This window comes from Pseudorca crassidens, chromosome 13, assembly GCF_039906515.1.
Source record: "Pseudorca crassidens isolate mPseCra1 chromosome 13, mPseCra1.hap1, whole genome shotgun sequence".
NCBI lineage: Eukaryota > Metazoa > Chordata > Mammalia > Artiodactyla > Delphinidae > Pseudorca > Pseudorca crassidens.
The window spans coordinates 14,553,975-14,572,196 of NC_090308.1; the positions used below are offsets into that span (position 1 = coordinate 14,553,975).

At 43.0% G+C, this 18,222-nt stretch overlaps 2 protein-coding genes across 3 annotated transcripts in view; one reads left to right on the forward strand and one right to left on the reverse strand.

Moving 5' to 3' along the window:
* Positions 1 to 10,869, reverse strand: LOC137205117 (uncharacterized). Its single transcript, XM_067702991.1, has 3 exons — positions 10,775 to 10,869; positions 2,786 to 9,184; positions 1 to 1,215 (listed from the first exon to the last, which is right to left on the reverse strand). The coding sequence occupies exons 1-2, from the start codon at positions 10,867 to 10,869 to the stop codon at positions 7,279 to 7,281; spliced, it is 2,001 nt and encodes a 666-aa protein (XP_067559092.1). The 3' UTR covers positions 1 to 1,215; positions 2,786 to 7,278.
* ZBTB2 (zinc finger and BTB domain containing 2) overlaps positions 7,812 to 18,222 on the forward strand; it is a 23,751-nt gene continuing 13,340 nt past the window's right edge. The window contains exon 1 of one of the 2 annotated variants that reach the window (XM_067701759.1): positions 7,812 to 7,927. The gene's annotated coding sequence lies outside the window, so the exon portion shown is untranslated. Of the gene's footprint in view, positions 7,928 to 8,308; positions 8,464 to 18,222 lie in introns of those variants that run through there. The other variant, XM_067701760.1, reaches the window with a different exon arrangement.

Consider the following 18,222-nt stretch of genomic DNA (forward strand, 5'->3'; position numbering starts at 1 on the left):
GACCTTAAAGCATAAAAATTTATTAGGATAAAAAAAAATTATTAGGATAACATTTTGTGGGGGAAATGTAACAAATACAGTTTTCAAGAAGAAAAAGGAAGGTAACACTTGAATCGTTTACTTATGTTTAAATGGATCACGGTGGACATCAACTTATTGTATTACATTCCACTAAGATATATTAAAGATATAAATTATTTTATTGTTTATATATAATTTAAATATTTTAAAATATCAATACTTATGTCAGAAATTACACATTTTTCAAGTATTTAAATTTATGATAAAAGCTTCAACTCTATAGAGTTTTTAAAATTATTTTAGGTATAATACAAACATAAAAGTTTTTCAAGATCACAGCTTCTCTCAGAACAAAATGTCTGTGAGGATTAATGGAATTAACATATGTGAAGTTATGAGTTAACTGTTAGTACAGTCCATCTGCGTAAAAACCCATATATGATTCTGAGAGTAAATGAAGGCTGAATCAAATCCCCAGGATCCCCTTTGAATCCTTAGTTAAGAAACATGTCTGAGGGCTTCCCTGGTGGCGCAGCGATTAAGAATCCGCCTGCCAATGCAGGGGACACGGGTTCGATCCCTAGTCCAGAAAGATCCCACATGCCGCAGAGCAACTAAGCCCGCGAGCCACAGCTACTGAGCCCGTGTGCCACAACTACTAAAGCCCGTACGCCTAGAGCCCGTGCTCCTCAACGAGAGAAGCCACTGCAATGAGAAGCCCGCACACCACAACAAACAGCCCCCACTCACAGTAACTAGAGAAAGCCCATGCGCAGCAACGAAGACCCAATGCAGCCAAAAATAAAAATAAAATATATATATATATATTGCTAACATAAAAATATGGACCTGGGACTTCCCTGATCGTCCAGTAGTTCAGACTCCTCGCCTTCCACTGCAGGGGGGCACGGGTCTGATCCCTGGCTGGGGAACTACGATTCCCTGCAGCAGTGTAGCCAAAACAAAGAGAAAGAAAAAAATGAAAATGGACCACAGTGCTTCTTAAACTCACTCAAATGAAGACTTACAGAGGACAACAAACTAGTATCAAATACCTCTCTGATGGTTCACTAATGAAATCTGATGAACTGGAATCCTCCAATTTCCTTCAAGTGGCCCTTTTAGATTCTGGGTTTCCCGGCACTGGGGGCTTTTCTGGAGCAGCCAGGCTTTCAGGGTTAAGCTGGGGAAGGTCTAGGCAAAGCAGCCAGCTGTTATCTTCAGACCACATTTTTAGTAATTAATGATGTTTAAACAACCACCTTTTTCAAATCAGGACTGTGCTGGCAACTCTACAGATCTTTAATAAAACTAAAAACAGGATCCTCTCCTACCAATGATCAACTATCTTCACAAAGAAAAACAAGTTGATACGTACACAGCTGTCATCAATTGGGGGAAGTAGTTTTCCCCTATATATTTCATCATTAATTTCACTTTCAAACATTAAAAACTCCAGTGACACACAATTCTATAAGCAAAATTTCAGACTTTTTTTGTTTAATATTTCACAACTAACATCTTTAAAAATCCGTTGTGCTATTAATACATGTTACAACTTTTTATGACTTTCACTCAACTTAGCTGACTGAAAGCAGCCAGTCTCAAAAGACTACATATTATATGATTCCATTTATATACCATATGCTGGAAACGACAAAAAGCAATGGAGGAGGAATCACTGGCTGCCAGGGAGAGGAGTGGGAGGAGGATAGCATGCCAAAGGACAGCATGAGGGAGTTTTCTGAAGTGACAGAGCTGTCCTGTATCCTGACTGGGGTTACATAAATGTGCACCTATATTCAAGTTCACAGAACTGTACACCAAAAGGAAAAAAAGTTAATTTTACTTTAAGATAACTCTAAAGATTTCTTTAAATCAGTGACTATTTAAAAAATATATTAATGATCCTGTCATTTACTGAGGCACTGTGCTAAGCCCCTTAACATACACTTTTTTAATACACAGCCCTGTGAGATAAATATTATCCCTATTTGAACAAAACAAAAACTAAGGCTCAGAGGTTAAATAACATGCCCAAAGCCAAACAGCTTAAGGGACAGAGTATGATTCCAACCCAGATCTGACTCCAAAGCCTATATTCTTAACCACGGTAAATATATACTCTCTGCCCTCTACTCATAAACACCAACCACACTTGTCTCTCCTAATGTCAGGAAGCCGTTAAGTTTTCTCACTCTATTCCTAACTTAACACTCTACAGATAATGTGAAAATGTGCAGACTGACTCTGGAGCAGCACTGTCCAACAGAACTTTCTGTGACAAGAGAAATGTTCAATATCTGTGTCATCTAATATGGTAGCCTTTGGCCCCATGTGGATACTGAAGCACGCGTGGCTAGTGTGACATTAACTTACATAGCCACATGTGGCTAGGAGCTACTGAACTGGACCAGCACAGTTCTAGAGAAATAATATACCAAGAGCACGCATGCCACAGAAAGAAGCAACTTATCAAACTATGATGGCCACTTGCCAACAGTAAAACAATTCAAGGTAGATGTATAATGGAGTAAAGCTGAGAAATGCACAACCCCAAACATGTCACAAAACCACATCTTATCTTATCCACTCACCCTTCAAGATTCAGTTCTAACACCAACTTCATTGTACCAGCACACCATTTTGCACGTGTAGTATAGAACAAACTGTGTATTAAGTATATGATTGTGTTCTCCCCCACTGGACTGTGGGCATCTCAAGAACAGAGATAGTGATTAACACATACACCAGCTGCACCTACCACATATATCCAGAGGCTTTCTTCAAAAATAAACATTTCTTCATTCAGTTGTGGTGGGAGAATTATCATCTTCGGTCCTTCAACTACAAATTCAATTCAGTCCTTCAAGTACTTGAGTACCAGCAGTATATATGAAAGTAAGTCCCTGTAGGGATCTTACAGGGGGATAGGAGATACAACATATATAAATAAATACCAAGAAAAGTAATTACATAAGTAAGTACAATCAGTGCTTTAGGGCAGAATAGAACTGTCAGGTGTCCTGGTGGTAAGATAAACTAGAAAACAGTCTAAGAAAAAAGCAGCCATTATCCAATTCTGTAACAGCAGAAGTGTAAGACGATTTACTGTATCCCCACCTATTACTCAGAAAAGCCTAATGGGGAAAAAAAAAAAAACCCACAATCAAGGTGAGCCTTGGTAACTCATCCTGGCCTCACTCACGCTACCCATGCCAGGGACTCACCCCACTCCTTGGAGCGGTCAGCCAAAACTAAGCTTAGAACAAAGCCTTCTAGATCTGAAGTTTCCATGAAAACTTCACAGCAGAAAAACATGGTGTAGTTTTCTTTACACGCACACCCTGATTACCTTTTAGTTGTAACATCTTCTTTTAGGTCCTGGAAATGTGCTAATTGGAAGAGTTACAGTACAATTACAGTTACAGTACAATCTCAGGGTCAGTAATATAGGCAGCACATGGAGCTAACCATAAAGTAGTTAAAATTCATTTAATAAGTACATTTTCCATTTCCTCTAAAAATCAGTTGGGACGGGGGTGCTGGTATGAGGAGCCTGCAAATTCATAAAGACGTCAAGCATTATCCAGAGACCAAATAAACTGACACTGTAACTATGATCATGTAAAAATACAAGCTGCAAGACTAGAGAACAAAAGTCCCACACTATAACTTCTTCAGAAAAGATTTTTTTTTTAAAAATCAGCCAATCTTCTCATCTCTATCAGCACACAGATTATTATTTTCTCATGACAAAAAGTCAGAGAAAATCTGTTTCGTTTTCCTAGACTGAATGGGCTTGGCTAGTTAATTACCTAACTTCTTTGAGCCTGTCTTCTCAAATTTTAGAGGAAGGAGTGTGACTAAACGCCCTCAGAGAAAAAACTGACTTAATTAACTAAGATAATTACTTACAGATTGACTTCAGCAAGAATTCTGGTTCAATCCTAATTCATCCATAAACAGGAAAAATATAGAACTGTGGTAGTTATTAAAATGTCATAAATTCTTTGAGACTCTTCCCTTCAAGACATGGAGCTTAATTCCTCTCCCCTTGGCTGCAGGCTGGACTGAGTAACTTGCTTTTAACTAACAGCGTGTGGCGGATGGTGATGTCTCCTCGCTCTTGCTTGGATCCCTTGCTCTGGGGGAAGCCAACCACCACCATGTTGTGAGGACACTCAAGCAGCCCCAGAGAGAAGAACCGAGAACTACTAACCCGCTGGAGTGTAAGCCGCCCTGGAAGCAGATCCTAACTCAGTCAACTTCTTGACATAAAAAACACCTCGTGAAAGACCCTGACCCAGAACTACCTAACTAAGCTACTTCCAGATTCCTGACCCACAGAAATTCAGAGATAAACAAATGTTCACTGTTTTAAACCACTTAAGTGTTGGGATAATTTGTAACAGCAACTAATACCAAAAACTGAAATACCAGTTTTTTCAAACTGTGGACCCTGATCCATTTGTGATTTATGAAATCAATTTAAGGTACCACAATCAGCTAATTTTTTTTTAAAAAATGAAACAAAAGATAGCAGAGTATATACCCATAGTAACAAGTACTATTTCCTGAAAATTTTGTTTCAACTTTACATATATGTGTGTACCAGGTAGCATTTAATAAAATATATTTTTTTAGAATCTCAACAGGAAAAGTTTTAAACCCACATGCCTACGCTAATAGGTTTAAAACAAACAAACAAAAATTGCTAAAGTACAGGGAATCCTTGAAGGAATACAGTCTCAGTAACAATCAACTATAAAATAAGCATCTTCTACAGACTTTTTAACAAAAGCAACAAAATCTAAGACACACAAAATACATCTTTTCTGACTTATACGTTAAGCTTGCAAACACAGGTGTGGCATCTACCCTAGACTTAGAAATCTAGCATGTAAAAAAGCATGTCGTTCTCCCAATTTAAGAAATTACCCATAAGACATTCTTCAAAAAATTATGTAGTGAAGAAGCTCTGGGATGTACCCACATGTATTACTTTCTCTTACTATTACTTTCATCATCAGTGTTAAAGGAAATTCCATCTTCAACCTGAGCGCACACAAATTTTTGCCCACTCCCCCCCCCCCAAAAAAACCCAAAGTACAGTACTATTAAACTGCTTTCTGCCCACTGTCCAAGTCTCCCTGGAACTATCCCTCTTCAGAACACAAGCAAGTGCATATATCTCTGGTTGTACCTCAGCATAACACATATCAAAACTTTCAGCAACACAAGACTCTGCAGAATATTTATGCATAACGTAACTTCTGATGAGTCCACTTGATTATTTGCTTGCACTGAGATTTTCTTTGAGGTAAAATGTGTGAAACTATTTTTGAACTCCCAATTTGCCGAATTTATTTTCAAAATGAAAAATAGATCAGTACACAAACACTAAACAGATGACTTAACTTCTTTTTCTTATTACTTAACTCAGGGCATTTGTGGCTCTCCCATAACCAGACTAATTGACAGCTTCCCTTGGCCCAATCCGGACAGACTACTAGCCATTCTCTGCAAGAACTAAGTTTTCTCCCCAACCTTTGCATATGTATCCATCAAAATGTTTCTACTTCAACCAGTTGTAGATAGCAGATATAGTCTGTATAGCACTCCTTATAATGCTTTTACTTGATGATGGTGACTAAAAATCAAAATAATTGGCATACTTGGCAAAATCCAAGTATCCATCATTATGCCTTCCAAGAATTAGCAGCAAAGCCACCCCAGTTCTAAATTCCAGAGCAGCAGCTCTAAAAGAAAAGACTAGGATGCTCCTGACAGCACTTTCTCTAGGAAAGAGATTCAGTTTCAGGAATAACCCCAGGGTTTATTTCTATACAATAATATAGAGTACGGTACTGAGAAAATATTTGTTGATCTTAAGCATAGTTACTCTGACTCAAGGCCAAATACTTGGGACACATAGCCAAGTTTCTGCCCTATGGCTTCATCTAAAACTTCAGCATTAGTTTTGCTCAGTTTTTCCTTTGGTTTCTCTTAAATCAGTTCACTCTCCATGTAAGCACTCATCAGACCATAAACTTGAAAGTTCAAAGTCTAAAAGAATTAAGAACCCAAAGATCTCTAACGATGTCTACCAATCAAAAACACTTTAGTTTCCTAATGAGATGAAACAGATCTCAACTGTAAAGCAAATCCAAGGAAACTGGCATGCCAGTCTAATGGCCAACTTTGATGTTTTAGTGATAGTGCACCAGAAATGCTTATAGCAGGGTCAGAATTTGGTTTTGCAAGGCAGACATTTAGCCATTCACAAGTCATTTATCTAGCTGATCAAAGAACAAGAAAGTTCAAGGCAGGTATGTACTAAATCTATTACTCACTTCTGGACCACTAAAGTTACACAGCTGCTTATTTTGTCTTCAAAGAAGAAGGAATTAGTCATCAGTAGCCCCAGGTACGACTGGATTACCGAATCACACGCAGATTTTTAGCAGGGACACTGCTGTATGTTAAATTAACTGTCTTAAGATAATAAACTTGCCTTAAGTATTTTGTGAACTACGTGCCAGGGCACTGTGCTTAGGTCTGGCTGTGTCAACCAAAATGGGTTCCACATCAAATCAAGGAGCTTATATCCAGGATAGCATGCTTTAAAACCAGAGTAGCCTAGGAACTGCTGCCTCCATTTTCTTACAAATCAAGCCATATTCTTTTTTAAGTCTTCAAAATCCTAGATATGTAAAACAAATCGTTAAATGCACTCCTCAAAGGACTAAATCATACTTCTAAAGATATAAATAAAATTCTAGCAAAATGGCAACGACGCAAAAGTAAACTTTAACATGTTAAGAATGACCATCAATGAATATTAAACCCCATGCTTGCCCTGTTACCATGTTTCAGGACCTCTAAATTTAACAGAACGGCCAACTCTGGAAGCCACTCTAACAATATCTCAGAGACCAAAGCTTAAAAGGAGAGTAAATTGTTCGTAAGTAACAAACACGCTTTGCAGACTTCGACTTTTCTGGACCAAAGCTTCATAAGCTAAAACCCAATTACTGAAATAAGCACCAAATTCAATCCTAACAGAAACGTCTTACATCACACTCATCTGGTCTGTAAGGAAGCACTTCTACCTCTACACACAGCACCAACAAGCATGTCTACTCCAGTATGCCTTCTCAATTACCACTGGCGGTAAAAAAAAGTATTAGTAATTTCACAACTATCTCCCTGGTTCTCAAGTCCAATCCATTTCAAGTCTTTCAAGGTTAAAATTTATGCTAATACGGGAAGCAGAGGGACAAAGCTATAGGCCAGAGATGTCAAGCACAAGCTTGCAGAAGGATCCAAGCAGTAATTCTCCATCCCTTCCCCGAGCATCTCCAGGATTGTCCTACCTAACACTTCATGTAAACATGGGGCTTGTGACTCAAGCCTCCAGCCCCAATAGGTGGAGAGAAGTTTCCTCGCCTCGGCTGCACATGGTCTGCAGAAGTTTGGCTGGAGTAGAGCGCGGAGCCTGGGTGGGAGCGGCAGCGTACTTAGTGCTGCAGGCGGCGGCGGCTGCGGCGGCGGCAGAGCAGCAGGAGGCGGAGGCGGGCGGGGGGAGGGGAGGCGGCTGGGGGGGCGGAGGGGGCTCTTGCCGCCACAGCTCTCTCGCCGCCTCTCCCCCCCGGCGGGAGCCGCTCTCAGCCTCTTTGCACTAGTCGCTCCGCTCTCTCGGTCATGTGACCTTAACGTAACCGGACAGGAAAAGCCCCGCCGCCGCCGCCGCCGCCGCGCCGGAGACACCGACCGCGGCGGCAGCAGCAGCAGCAGCAGCAGCAGCAGCAGAGAGAAGCAGAGGCGGCGGCGGGGAGAGCACGGCCAAGGCTGCCCAGCGGTGCCTCCTCCACACCCCCCGCCGCAGCGACACCGGCGACAGGTAAGCGCGCACCGCCTCCTCCTCCCGGGGCCGGTGCCCACGTGCCGCCCCCGGCCCGGGCTCAGGAAAAGCGAAGGGGGGGGCGGGGGCCACCGGAGCTCGCAAACGGTTCCGGCAGCGACGGTGGCAACAAAGACGACGAATGACCCCAGTCCCGGGGCTTCAGCTGAAGGCAGGCGGAGGGCCCGGACCACACGGGGACCCGGTTCTGGGAAGCGAGGGCACGGGCGCCCCGCAGGGGCGGGGGCGGCTGCGCCTGGCGCCGGGGCTCTGGCCGCCTGACAAAACCATCCCCCGGAGCCAGGCGGCGGCGAGTCGGCAGCAGCTCCATCCGGGGCTTTGCGCGAGGGGGAGGGGACGGAAGCCGAGAGGGCGGGCGGCGGAGAGGAGGAGGGAGGGAGAAAGGGGAGGGGGGCGATTCGCGTTCCGTTCCCCGTCGCCGGTCCCTCCCTTCCCGCCGCCACCGCGAAGCGCGTCCCGAGCGGCGGCTGCCGGTGAGCGTCCCGCGCTGGAGCCCCAAGAGGCCGGCCCGTCAGGTGCGTAATCCTTCCGTAATCGCCTCGCCGCCGCCTCCTGCTGCTACCGCCGCTGCTTCTTCGGCGGCAAGGCTGCGAGCTGCGGAAGTGGGTTTGGGGGAGGGGAGCGGAGAGGGAGGGGGAGGGGAGGGATCCGGTCCGACCGGAGCAGGCCCGGCCTCTCTGGCGCTTCTCCCAGCTGCAGCGGCTCCTACAGCTGCTGCCGCTACTGCTGCGGCTCCGCCTCCCCGCTCGCGGGCGGGGGCGCGCACGCGCGCTTCCGGCCTCCTCGGGTCTCGCGCTGTCTCCCGCTCTCGCGCGCGCTCTTCCCCTCGCCCTGTCTGGCCACCCCCCCCGCCCCCGGCGCCGGAGCTGTTGCGCCGGCCGGGGCGTTGCGCACGGCGTAGGCGTCGGCATTGTGTTAAACTCCGCGGGACTTGGGCGAGCGCGCGCGCGCACGCGGGACTGAGGAAAGCGGAGAGCGTGCGGCGCGGCCCAAGTGCGTCGCTCCTCCTCTCCCCTCAGCACCTCGGGGATGGGGGCGGGGCCGGGGTGTGCGGCGCCTGGCCCCGCCCCCGGCCTCGGCGCCCGCCCTTGGCGGGGCGAGGCTGGCGGGACTAGGCTGAGTAGGTGGCCGTTGAGCCGCTTTCTGGCAGAGGGTGGGGGGAAACGCTGGCCCCCGCCCGTGCCGCGGGGGTGGGCGCGCTGAGCGGCGGCTTCCAGCTTCCGCTCCACGGGCGATCTACGCCTCCGGTAAGGCCGAGGCTAGCCCAGAGCTGCGCTGTGGTTGCTGGCTGCTTGGCCTTGAGGGCGGCCTCCGAGCCGCGCTCCCGGCCGATGCGGCCTTCACACCCGTGTAGGGCTTCGCGGAGGGGAGGTTGGGGCGCGGAGGCTGCTTCCTGGGGCCAGAGTCGTTTCCTCGGTGTAGCGAAACCCCCAAACCATTCATTTTTAAACAAGGCTGCAAAGAGACATGGTGATGCAAAAGGTGCTTAGGAAGCGAGGTTTTTGTTCCTTTTAGCTGGTAGTGAATTAAGACGGCAGTAAAGAAAGCAGGGGTAGCAGAGCGGGCAAGAAAGTGGTTGGGCAGAGTGAAAATGTAGTTATTGCTACGCCATTTACTGCGAGAACTTCAACTGCTGAACTCCTAATTATGCCGTAGGGAAATAACCCAGGCTCGTTGCCCCGACCCCAGTTTGCGGTGTTCCTTAGCTCTTCATCATACAATGGGCCCCCTTGGCGTGTGAGTCTCAGGTCTATTCATTTTCATAGGTTATTGTTTTAGTAAAATAAAGCGTTAAAAAGATCGGAATCACGGGCTCAAGCAGAATTCCAAGGTGCTCTGGGTTTCCTTAAACCCAGTCCTTCCTAGGACCGACCCTCTATGTTGACCCCTAATGGGTCACTGGAGCAGGGTATAAATATCACGAGCATTTTAGTCTGAGGGGCCTGAGATTTTATTAGGAAATCAGAACTAAGACATTTTAAACCCTAATTTCTCTGATTTATTACAAGCCAAAATTAATTGTTAAAGGAAATTTTTATTTTGCATTCTAAGTGATCTTGGTATGTGTCCAGGGCATTTTCAAACTGTTAAAAGTAATTTTGAAGAAGGAAGTTTACGACTAATAATACATTCCTGTAAACTGGGCGTTTCTCACTTAATAAATGTGTGGTTTGTATAAGTTTATTTTCTAGCCAAAGACTTGACCTGTGTTGAAACCATCACCAGATCTCAAAGTACAAGAAGTGGCATACCAATGGTATCGGTGCCACAGATAGTCAACAGTGGAGGAACCCTGTTACGGGATGGCAGATAAACCACCCCTAAAGCTTTGCTGTACAGTCCAGCTGCTTACTTGCCAGTTTCAAAGCTTCTCTTCAGAGAGGACGTAAATACCCGGTGCTCCGCCAGCTCTTCCAGTGGAATACACCAGCAGCAGAGAATAAACACTGGACGTATTAGGTCATAGAATAAAAGCTATGACAGTTTCTTTCTTATCTTAATGGTTAATATGAACTTTGCACTGTCCTCCAAAATCTGCACTTTTGTGATATAAAAATTTTATTAAATTATATAAAATTGCATTTACCCCAGTTCCTCCAAGAAGATACACGTCCCTGTGTAAGGGGATATGCTTTTTCCCCGGCTTGAGAATCACCAACATAGAGGTGGGAAGTGAAGGAGATGCCTAAGGCTGACCTGTGGGAAGTGAAGGAGATGTCTAGGGCTGACCTGTGGTGTTGGCTTGGGGTCCGCTGCTTTGGAGTTGGGAGACTCTCCTACCATTTCTTACCTGTGGCTTGTTGCTTCATCCCTAGACCCACTCACCTTTCTGTGAAGTAACTTTTGAGACCGGGCACGTAGTGTAGCGCCAGGCCATCACAGTAAGGGAGGAACTGCTGGTCAGCCGGAGACTTTACCATAAATTTCAAAGTCCACCTGACAACAGGGCATTGGTCACTTTTCCTACTTCCTTATGATCTTTGGGTCACAAAGCATGACCCTGAAAACCAAAAAGGGAATTGAGAATTTTTTTTCCCCTGAAGAAAAAGAAATTTAACATTCTAAGCATTAGGTCAAAAATACTTCTTAACCTTTTTTATGCTCAAGTAGGTTGTAATTTTTATTAACAAATTAAACTTAAATAATTAAATATTTCTTTGAATCCATAGTAAATACGGTTGTGTTTTACAGTGCTGATATGCCCTTGATGCAGTCAGTAGCCACAGAAAGAACACTTACAAGGAGTTGGCTGGCCAAGATGGTGAAGACTTTAGGCAAGTTTGAGGCTGGTATTTATGCTCAAATGCAGAATCCCCAGCTCACATGCATTGAGGTTTGCATCATGTGACATTCTCACATCAAGAAAGCTCCGTATGCAAAGATAGGAATTTGTAAAACACTTTACTGTATCTGGTTAAGTACTTATCAAACAAATCTTTTACTTTACAAGAGGCTTTCGTGTACAGTTTCTTTAAATATTGTGCACCCCTAAGTTCTGCATGAAGCAAGGGTGAACTTCAAAATAATGTGAGAACAATTTCAGAGCGTACACATGTTCTTCTATGCCCCGCCTAGTCATTTAGATTCTCCATGTCCCCAGAGTGATTCTGAACAGGGATTGTCTAAGTGTGGTCTACGGTCCCTTGTGAATCCCCAGGACCCTTTCAGGGTTCCATAAGGTCAAAGCTATTTTCCTAATGATACTAAGATGTTACTGGCCTTTTTCACTGTTGACCAAATGTGTCAACATTGGGGAGATCTGCATAACTCAATGAACTGACATTTTCCAAATAACCAATAGGCAGTGTTAAAAGTCATGAATGGATAAACGATCCATTCAAAGTGTAAGAGACAGCAATGAATTTTACTGTAATTGAGCAGGTAAATTTCATTCATTGATGTATAAAACTTTTAGATCGCACAACTAACCTTTAAGAAACTACCACTTGTCAAGTTTTGGTGTAATATCAAAGAAGAATATCCACAATTACCTGAAAAGTCTACTTAAATGCTTTCTGTTTTTTTTTTTAACTGCGTATGTGGGTGAGACTAGATTTTCTTTAATACTCAACCAAAACAGACATCACAGCAGAGTAAATGGAGAAGCAGGGTGAATGCAGAATCCAGTTGTCTTCTATCAAAGAGATTTGTAAAAATATAAAAAGATGCCACTTCACTATTTTTTTGTTATTTTGGAAGATATAATTTTTTCTCACAAAAATGTGTTATTTATATTAACATGCAACGGGCTTGTTATTGCTATGTCTAATTGAACTAATAAATGTTTTTAAATTTCTCAGTTTTAATTTCTAATATAAATATCAATAGTTATATTCCATATAAACAAAAGCTCTTGATATCATCAGTAATTGTAAAGAGTGTGAAGGGGTCCTAATACCAAAAAGTTTGAGAACCCTGAAATAAAATATTGAAGTGAATTAGTCAGTTAAGTCTTTGAGTTAAAATATATTTGGAGCTCCTCTCTGGCATACATGGAGCTGCACCTATAGGTGATTATGTTTTCTTCAGATTCATTTTACTAATCAATCATACAACATATGAAAAAGGAAGGCAATCTCTACTTTGGAGGGTTATTAGAAGCAAATTAGATTAGGTTTTAAATTTTGCTGTGTGGTCACATCCACATCTACGTTTCCTTAAAGTTGGTTGTAGCATAATACCTTTCAAATTATCACTTAAATATCAACTCTTTTTAGCCATAAATCTCTGACCTGCTTCTCCTTGACATCTGAACTATCCCTGAACTCCCTCCTTCTGACCTCAACTTATACTCAGAAATTAAAAACTAATTTTAATGTTAACTTAAGCAAAATTCAGTTAAAAAGAAATCTTTTACAAATGCAATGCTTTCCAAAGTCAGAATAAGTGCCAGTGGTAAGCGTATGTCCCTCCTTTTCCTAATTACTATGGGGAGGATTGACTAAAGAAATGTTAAGAAAACTATGTCAACCTATCATCACAACTAAAGACATTTCCTAGCCTCGAAATACGGTTTTAAAATATATTAAAATTCAAACAACCAGCCTCATTCAAGTTTACTTTATAGACCCTCAAATATTAATTATTAATAATACTAATTGAAAAAGCAGTTTTTTCCTCCTGGTAAGTGGTCTAAACTACTACTTGAAAGAATCAATCTTACTTGTGGGTAGTGCTTTTTCTATTACTGAGGTGTCCTGTGCATTACAATATTCATTTATGTTTCACTTAAATAAAATCAAGGACTCCAGAGGACCCTTTTAGTGCCCTTGAAATGGGTAATCTAAGTGGTATTTAGTATCTTAGAAGGGCTATTATCTTTAAAAAATGAATCATCAATTCCCAAAAGCTGTTTTGGTCTCCTGTTCTTATACCAAAAATGAAGGAGGAACTTGGGTTGTCAAAATATAATGTGATTACATACGTCCCATTCAGCTGTTCCTCCAGAAGATGAGTCATTTACTTAAGGATCAGCCCACCGTGTGCTGTGTGATGGCAGCTGACAGCACTCGACATCTAGGTAGTAGCCCATTTTCAGAGTGATACAGTGGTGAAGGCAAAACCCAAAGCATTAAATAATATAAATGATTATTTGTATTTGGCTTTGGAAAGTGTTTTTAATTTATTTCAACATGTTACGTCTTACAGTCTCTGAATTTGCTTAAGAAAAAAGCCACTTTGTACACCTGTACGTACATAAGAAGGCATTCTGTGCAATCTCACTTTTAACAATTGACTCCCCTCTTTATCTCTACTTGTCTTCAGTTCCTCTCTGCTCACTATTCTGATTTAGGAAAGACAAATGATTTTTTTTTTTAACGTTCCATTTATAGTGTTGAATGGGTGGGGGCTTTATATAGGTCTTCAGTTTTATGTCAGGTTGTTGGCCCTCTGTGACTACGACTGGTAAGAACTTTTAGGAATGACCTGTAGAGCAAGGTAGTGTCGTGGAAGGAGTGTGAAATTTACACCCAGAAGACCAGGGTTCAGTGGACTCCTGTTAGTTTTAACCTCTTTGAACTATCATGTAATGATTTAAGGATGTGACTTCTAGAGTCAGACACACCTGGCTTCTCCAAAGACTCTCTGACATAAATTACAGACAAGACTTCGGAGTTCCAGACCAACATTACTGACCGACAAGTACCCTACATCCCTACCTGGCATGTCTCAAAAGCATCTCAATCCCAACGTGTCTGGACCTAACCTCATGATCTTCCCCCACAAAACTGGGTTTCTGCCTGTGCTCCCACCACTGGGGGAGCCCCATGCTCTATCCAGTTACACAAGTTAGAAATCTGGGGATTACCTAGGACACCTGAATCTCCCCCACCCTCCTCCATTGAATCCACCAACAACCAGTTCTGCTGATTTTTTTATCTTCTGTTTTTCAAATTCTGTCATTCTTCATCGCCACCACCCGATCTGTCATCTCTCTTCTAAACCACTGGAAGACCTCCCCTCTCAACCACTTCTAACAGGCCTCCCCTTGCCCACCTCTTTGCCACCATCCCCTGTTTGGTTGGCCCTTCAGCTGCAGCCATCTGATCATGTAGATCAGCTCAGAATGATATTTATATCGTACACATCTGGTCATGTCACCTTTCTTCAAATCCCCTTTGGGAGCTCCTCACTGCTCTTAAGATATGGACCAGAATCCTTAACAAAACCCGAGTCTTCAGCTTCACCTGCCTCATTCGTCTCTGGCTCTTTGCCCTTCAGCCACATTGACCTTTTAGTTCCTCAGTTGCATCTTGTTCCCTCCTGTCTTAAGGCCTTTGCAAATGCTGATCCCTCTGCCTGGAATACTCTACCTTTGCCCAGTTAACTCTTCTCGTTCTTTAAATATCTCCTTAACTTGTATTTCTTCACAAACACCTTCCCTGACCCACAATCCCCAAATTAGACCCTAGTTTTATGACCTCATAGTTCCTTATATTTTTCTTTGATAGTTCTTATCAGAGTTGGCTATTAGAAATCTGTGCACTTACTTGATTATACCCTTGAACTCTATGTATTCTTCATACTTGTATCCACTGCCCCGGCACCTTAGGAAGCTCTCATCATGTGCATGACCACTTCCCAGATCTGCTTCTTAAGAGCTGGCTCTGCATGTGGGCAAGTTACTTAACTTCCCTAAGTCTAAATTTCTTCTGGAAAAAGGCTGATTAATCCTTGACACATAAGTGGTCATTTATTATTAATGCTGTGGTTATTATTATAATTAATAATGAAACAAATAGTAAAAGACATATACCATGGTATTGACCAGGATTAAATGATGTGTGTGAAGGGTTATTATAAACTATAAAGCACTATTAAGAACATAATTATTAGCATGAAGAAACACGAGGTGACATTTTAAAATTGAAAAATTGTTCCAAAATATAGCACACATTAAATTGATGAGAATTTTGGAGTTAATCTAGGAAAAACAGAAACTGAACTTTTACCCCCAAATCACCCAACTAGTCAGGGGCCAACCGATGATTGGAACTCAACACTCTTCTCCTCTCTAAACATGTAGTTTTTAACTTATTTAACAAATATTGAACCTCAGACAGTATGCTTAGGCACATGGGATAAAGTAATAGATGATAAGTAGCACTCAATGCTGGCTTTCCAGAAGCATCAGGCAGGTTCGCAGAGGCTCTGGAGGTAAGAAGACCCTCCAGTCTTGAAGGTCAGGGAAATTTTGCAGAGGACAAGTAGAGCTGGGGGGGAGGGGCAGGCGGTCAGTGGTGGTCCCTCTGGAAGTGGCACATTCAAAGGTCCTGCACAGAAGTTCCAAGGCCCAGTTCAAACAGGCCCCGTCTCCTGACCATGCGAGTAGAAATCAGGTTGCTGAGCTGCTCAGCTTTGAGAGGGAGGCCCCTGAGCAGTGAGTGTTATGTTCTGTTAGGAGCCCAAGAATGGCCCAGGCATTCAGGACATTTTCTGGGCAAAGAAAACTGCAGTTTATCTGTTCACCCAGAATTTCCCAAGTGAGTGAAATACATCATTCTGTCTTCGTTATCGTCAACATACTCAGATAAAACTGGATTTGTGATCATACCTGGACTTCAGAACAATGGGACACTTGTTGATCACTTGGTAAAGACCACCAAACGGACAGTCTTGTATCAAGAAAACAATTAGGCACAACTTAATGTCATAAAGTAAAACTTTATGTTGTAATTTTTTTTGCATTAGAAAAAATTTTTTTCCATATGTTGAATGTAGTGCCACTGTACTTCCTCTAGAAGTATATTCTGAAGTTATGTCCTGTCTACCTTTTTATGTTGAAAAGCCCTCCATTCCTAGCAGGTATGTAAATATTTTATGTCTTTTCTTTCAAAATAAAGAGGGAGCACACTCTGTTGGACCCCCAGTTTCAAGGTTGCTTGGTTTGTTTTTAGTAGGTCTTGGCAGCCCAGAAGTCTGGAAACCAATAGTTTAGATTAGCACTAGAGCATGGAATGCAGAGTGAGCAGCAGTGAGGTCACCTGTAAGCCATGTTGAGGAATCTGGGATTCATCCTGAAGGCGGTGGGGAGACAGGAGGAGGATTTTCAGCAGGATGGTAACATCAGATTTGCCCTTGAAAAGATGGTTGTAGCTGTTTCATACGGATAGGTTGGAGAGGCTAGAGCTGGAAACGGGGAGATGAGTAGGGAGGTAGAGTTAAGGCGTGGGGTGGGATAAAGAGTTTAAATTGGTGGCACGTGGGTGGCATATGGGGAGTGAGAGGTAGAGGCCTGAAAGGGGAGTTGGGGTTCCTGGCTTGGTCGAGGGGTAGATGATGGAGCCATGCACTGAGCTGGGGATACAGATGGAACAGGTTTGTGTCTATCGCTTTTATTGTCCCTTTGGGATCTGAGTTGTTTTGCCTAGACTGAATTTAAGGTTCCTTTGGGGCAGCCAAGTGGGAGTGGACCAGATCCCCACAGAGAGTCTGCAGAGTGAGAAGTGGGCTGTGGACCAAAAGCAGAGGAGCAAAAGAGGAATCTTGATGGGGATTAAAATAGAATAGCCAGAGGTGAGATGAAAACCAAAGTGCGGCGGCCTGGAAGCAGGGCCCGAATATTTATGGAGCAGGAAGAAGGGTATTAAATGCGGCAGAGAGGTCGAATAAACTACTCTTCCATTGGGCTGGGGAGCAAGAGGCCATCAGTGACTTTGGTGGGCAGTGCAGGGCCATTTCAGTGCTCGCGGGCAGCAGCAATATGGTTGGGTGAGCAGTTGATGGCGGTGGGAAGAGCAGATGTCCATTTCCTCAAGTGGGGGTAGCCTGGAGCAGAGCCAGCCCGTGAAGATGCTGCATCCTCAGCCTACGCAGCACTGTGCAAGTAAAGCCTCATGGAAATGATTATGAAGGGGGCCGTGATAAGGAAAGAAGATTGGTGAAAGGGCGGTACTGTCAGCTGGATGGGGGTGGGGCAGGAGCTCCCTGAGATGCTCCAAGCCCGGTACCCTCTCCTCCCTCTACCCTCTTACCCCGTTTTCTCAGGTTCATTTATATATGTGAGAATCTAGGGGGGTGTTTTTCTTTTTCCCACTGAGAAAGGCTTTTTGGTCTCTAGAGTAAAGAAGATTTTTAAAAATTGATCTGTATGGGATTTGTGAAATATGAAATATTTCACATGTGAAATATGTGTGAAATATGAACATATGACACATTTCTTTGTTTTCTTTGTTTCTCCTTTCATTTGGTTTTTCCACTTTTCAGAGACTCCGGACATGTGTTCTGCCTTCTGTATTTGAAAGACACATTCAGTTCATTTCCTATTCTAGATGCCCCTAAATTGAGATCCTAAAATAACTAGTAGACCCTCTTTAAAAATAAACGTTTTGCAGTTTTATCATAGTTTTATTCTTATGATCTGAATAAGATACTTACGTTAGTCCGTTTTGGAACAAGGGGAGATCCATACATTTTGCTAAATCGAAGAGATGATATATAGCCATTCATGTAAAAATCCCAAACCTCAAAATCGTCCTATAAAATGCTGATAAATTTGATGAAAATTTTATATGTCAAAAATCTCTCTAAAACAAAAGAGAGAAAAATATTAGCAACATATGTGACAAAGGGCTCGTTTTCTTTATATACAAAGGGTTTTACAGATAAGAAAAAAGAACAAATAACCTGATAGAAAATGGGCAAAGCTCATGAAGAGAAGCAAGAGGACATAAAAATATACTTCAGCTCATCATTAAATCCATAGAAGGTAAAAAGCGATATTGGCAAAGATTCTTTAAAAAGTGATAATACCCAGTGTTGGCCAGAGTGTG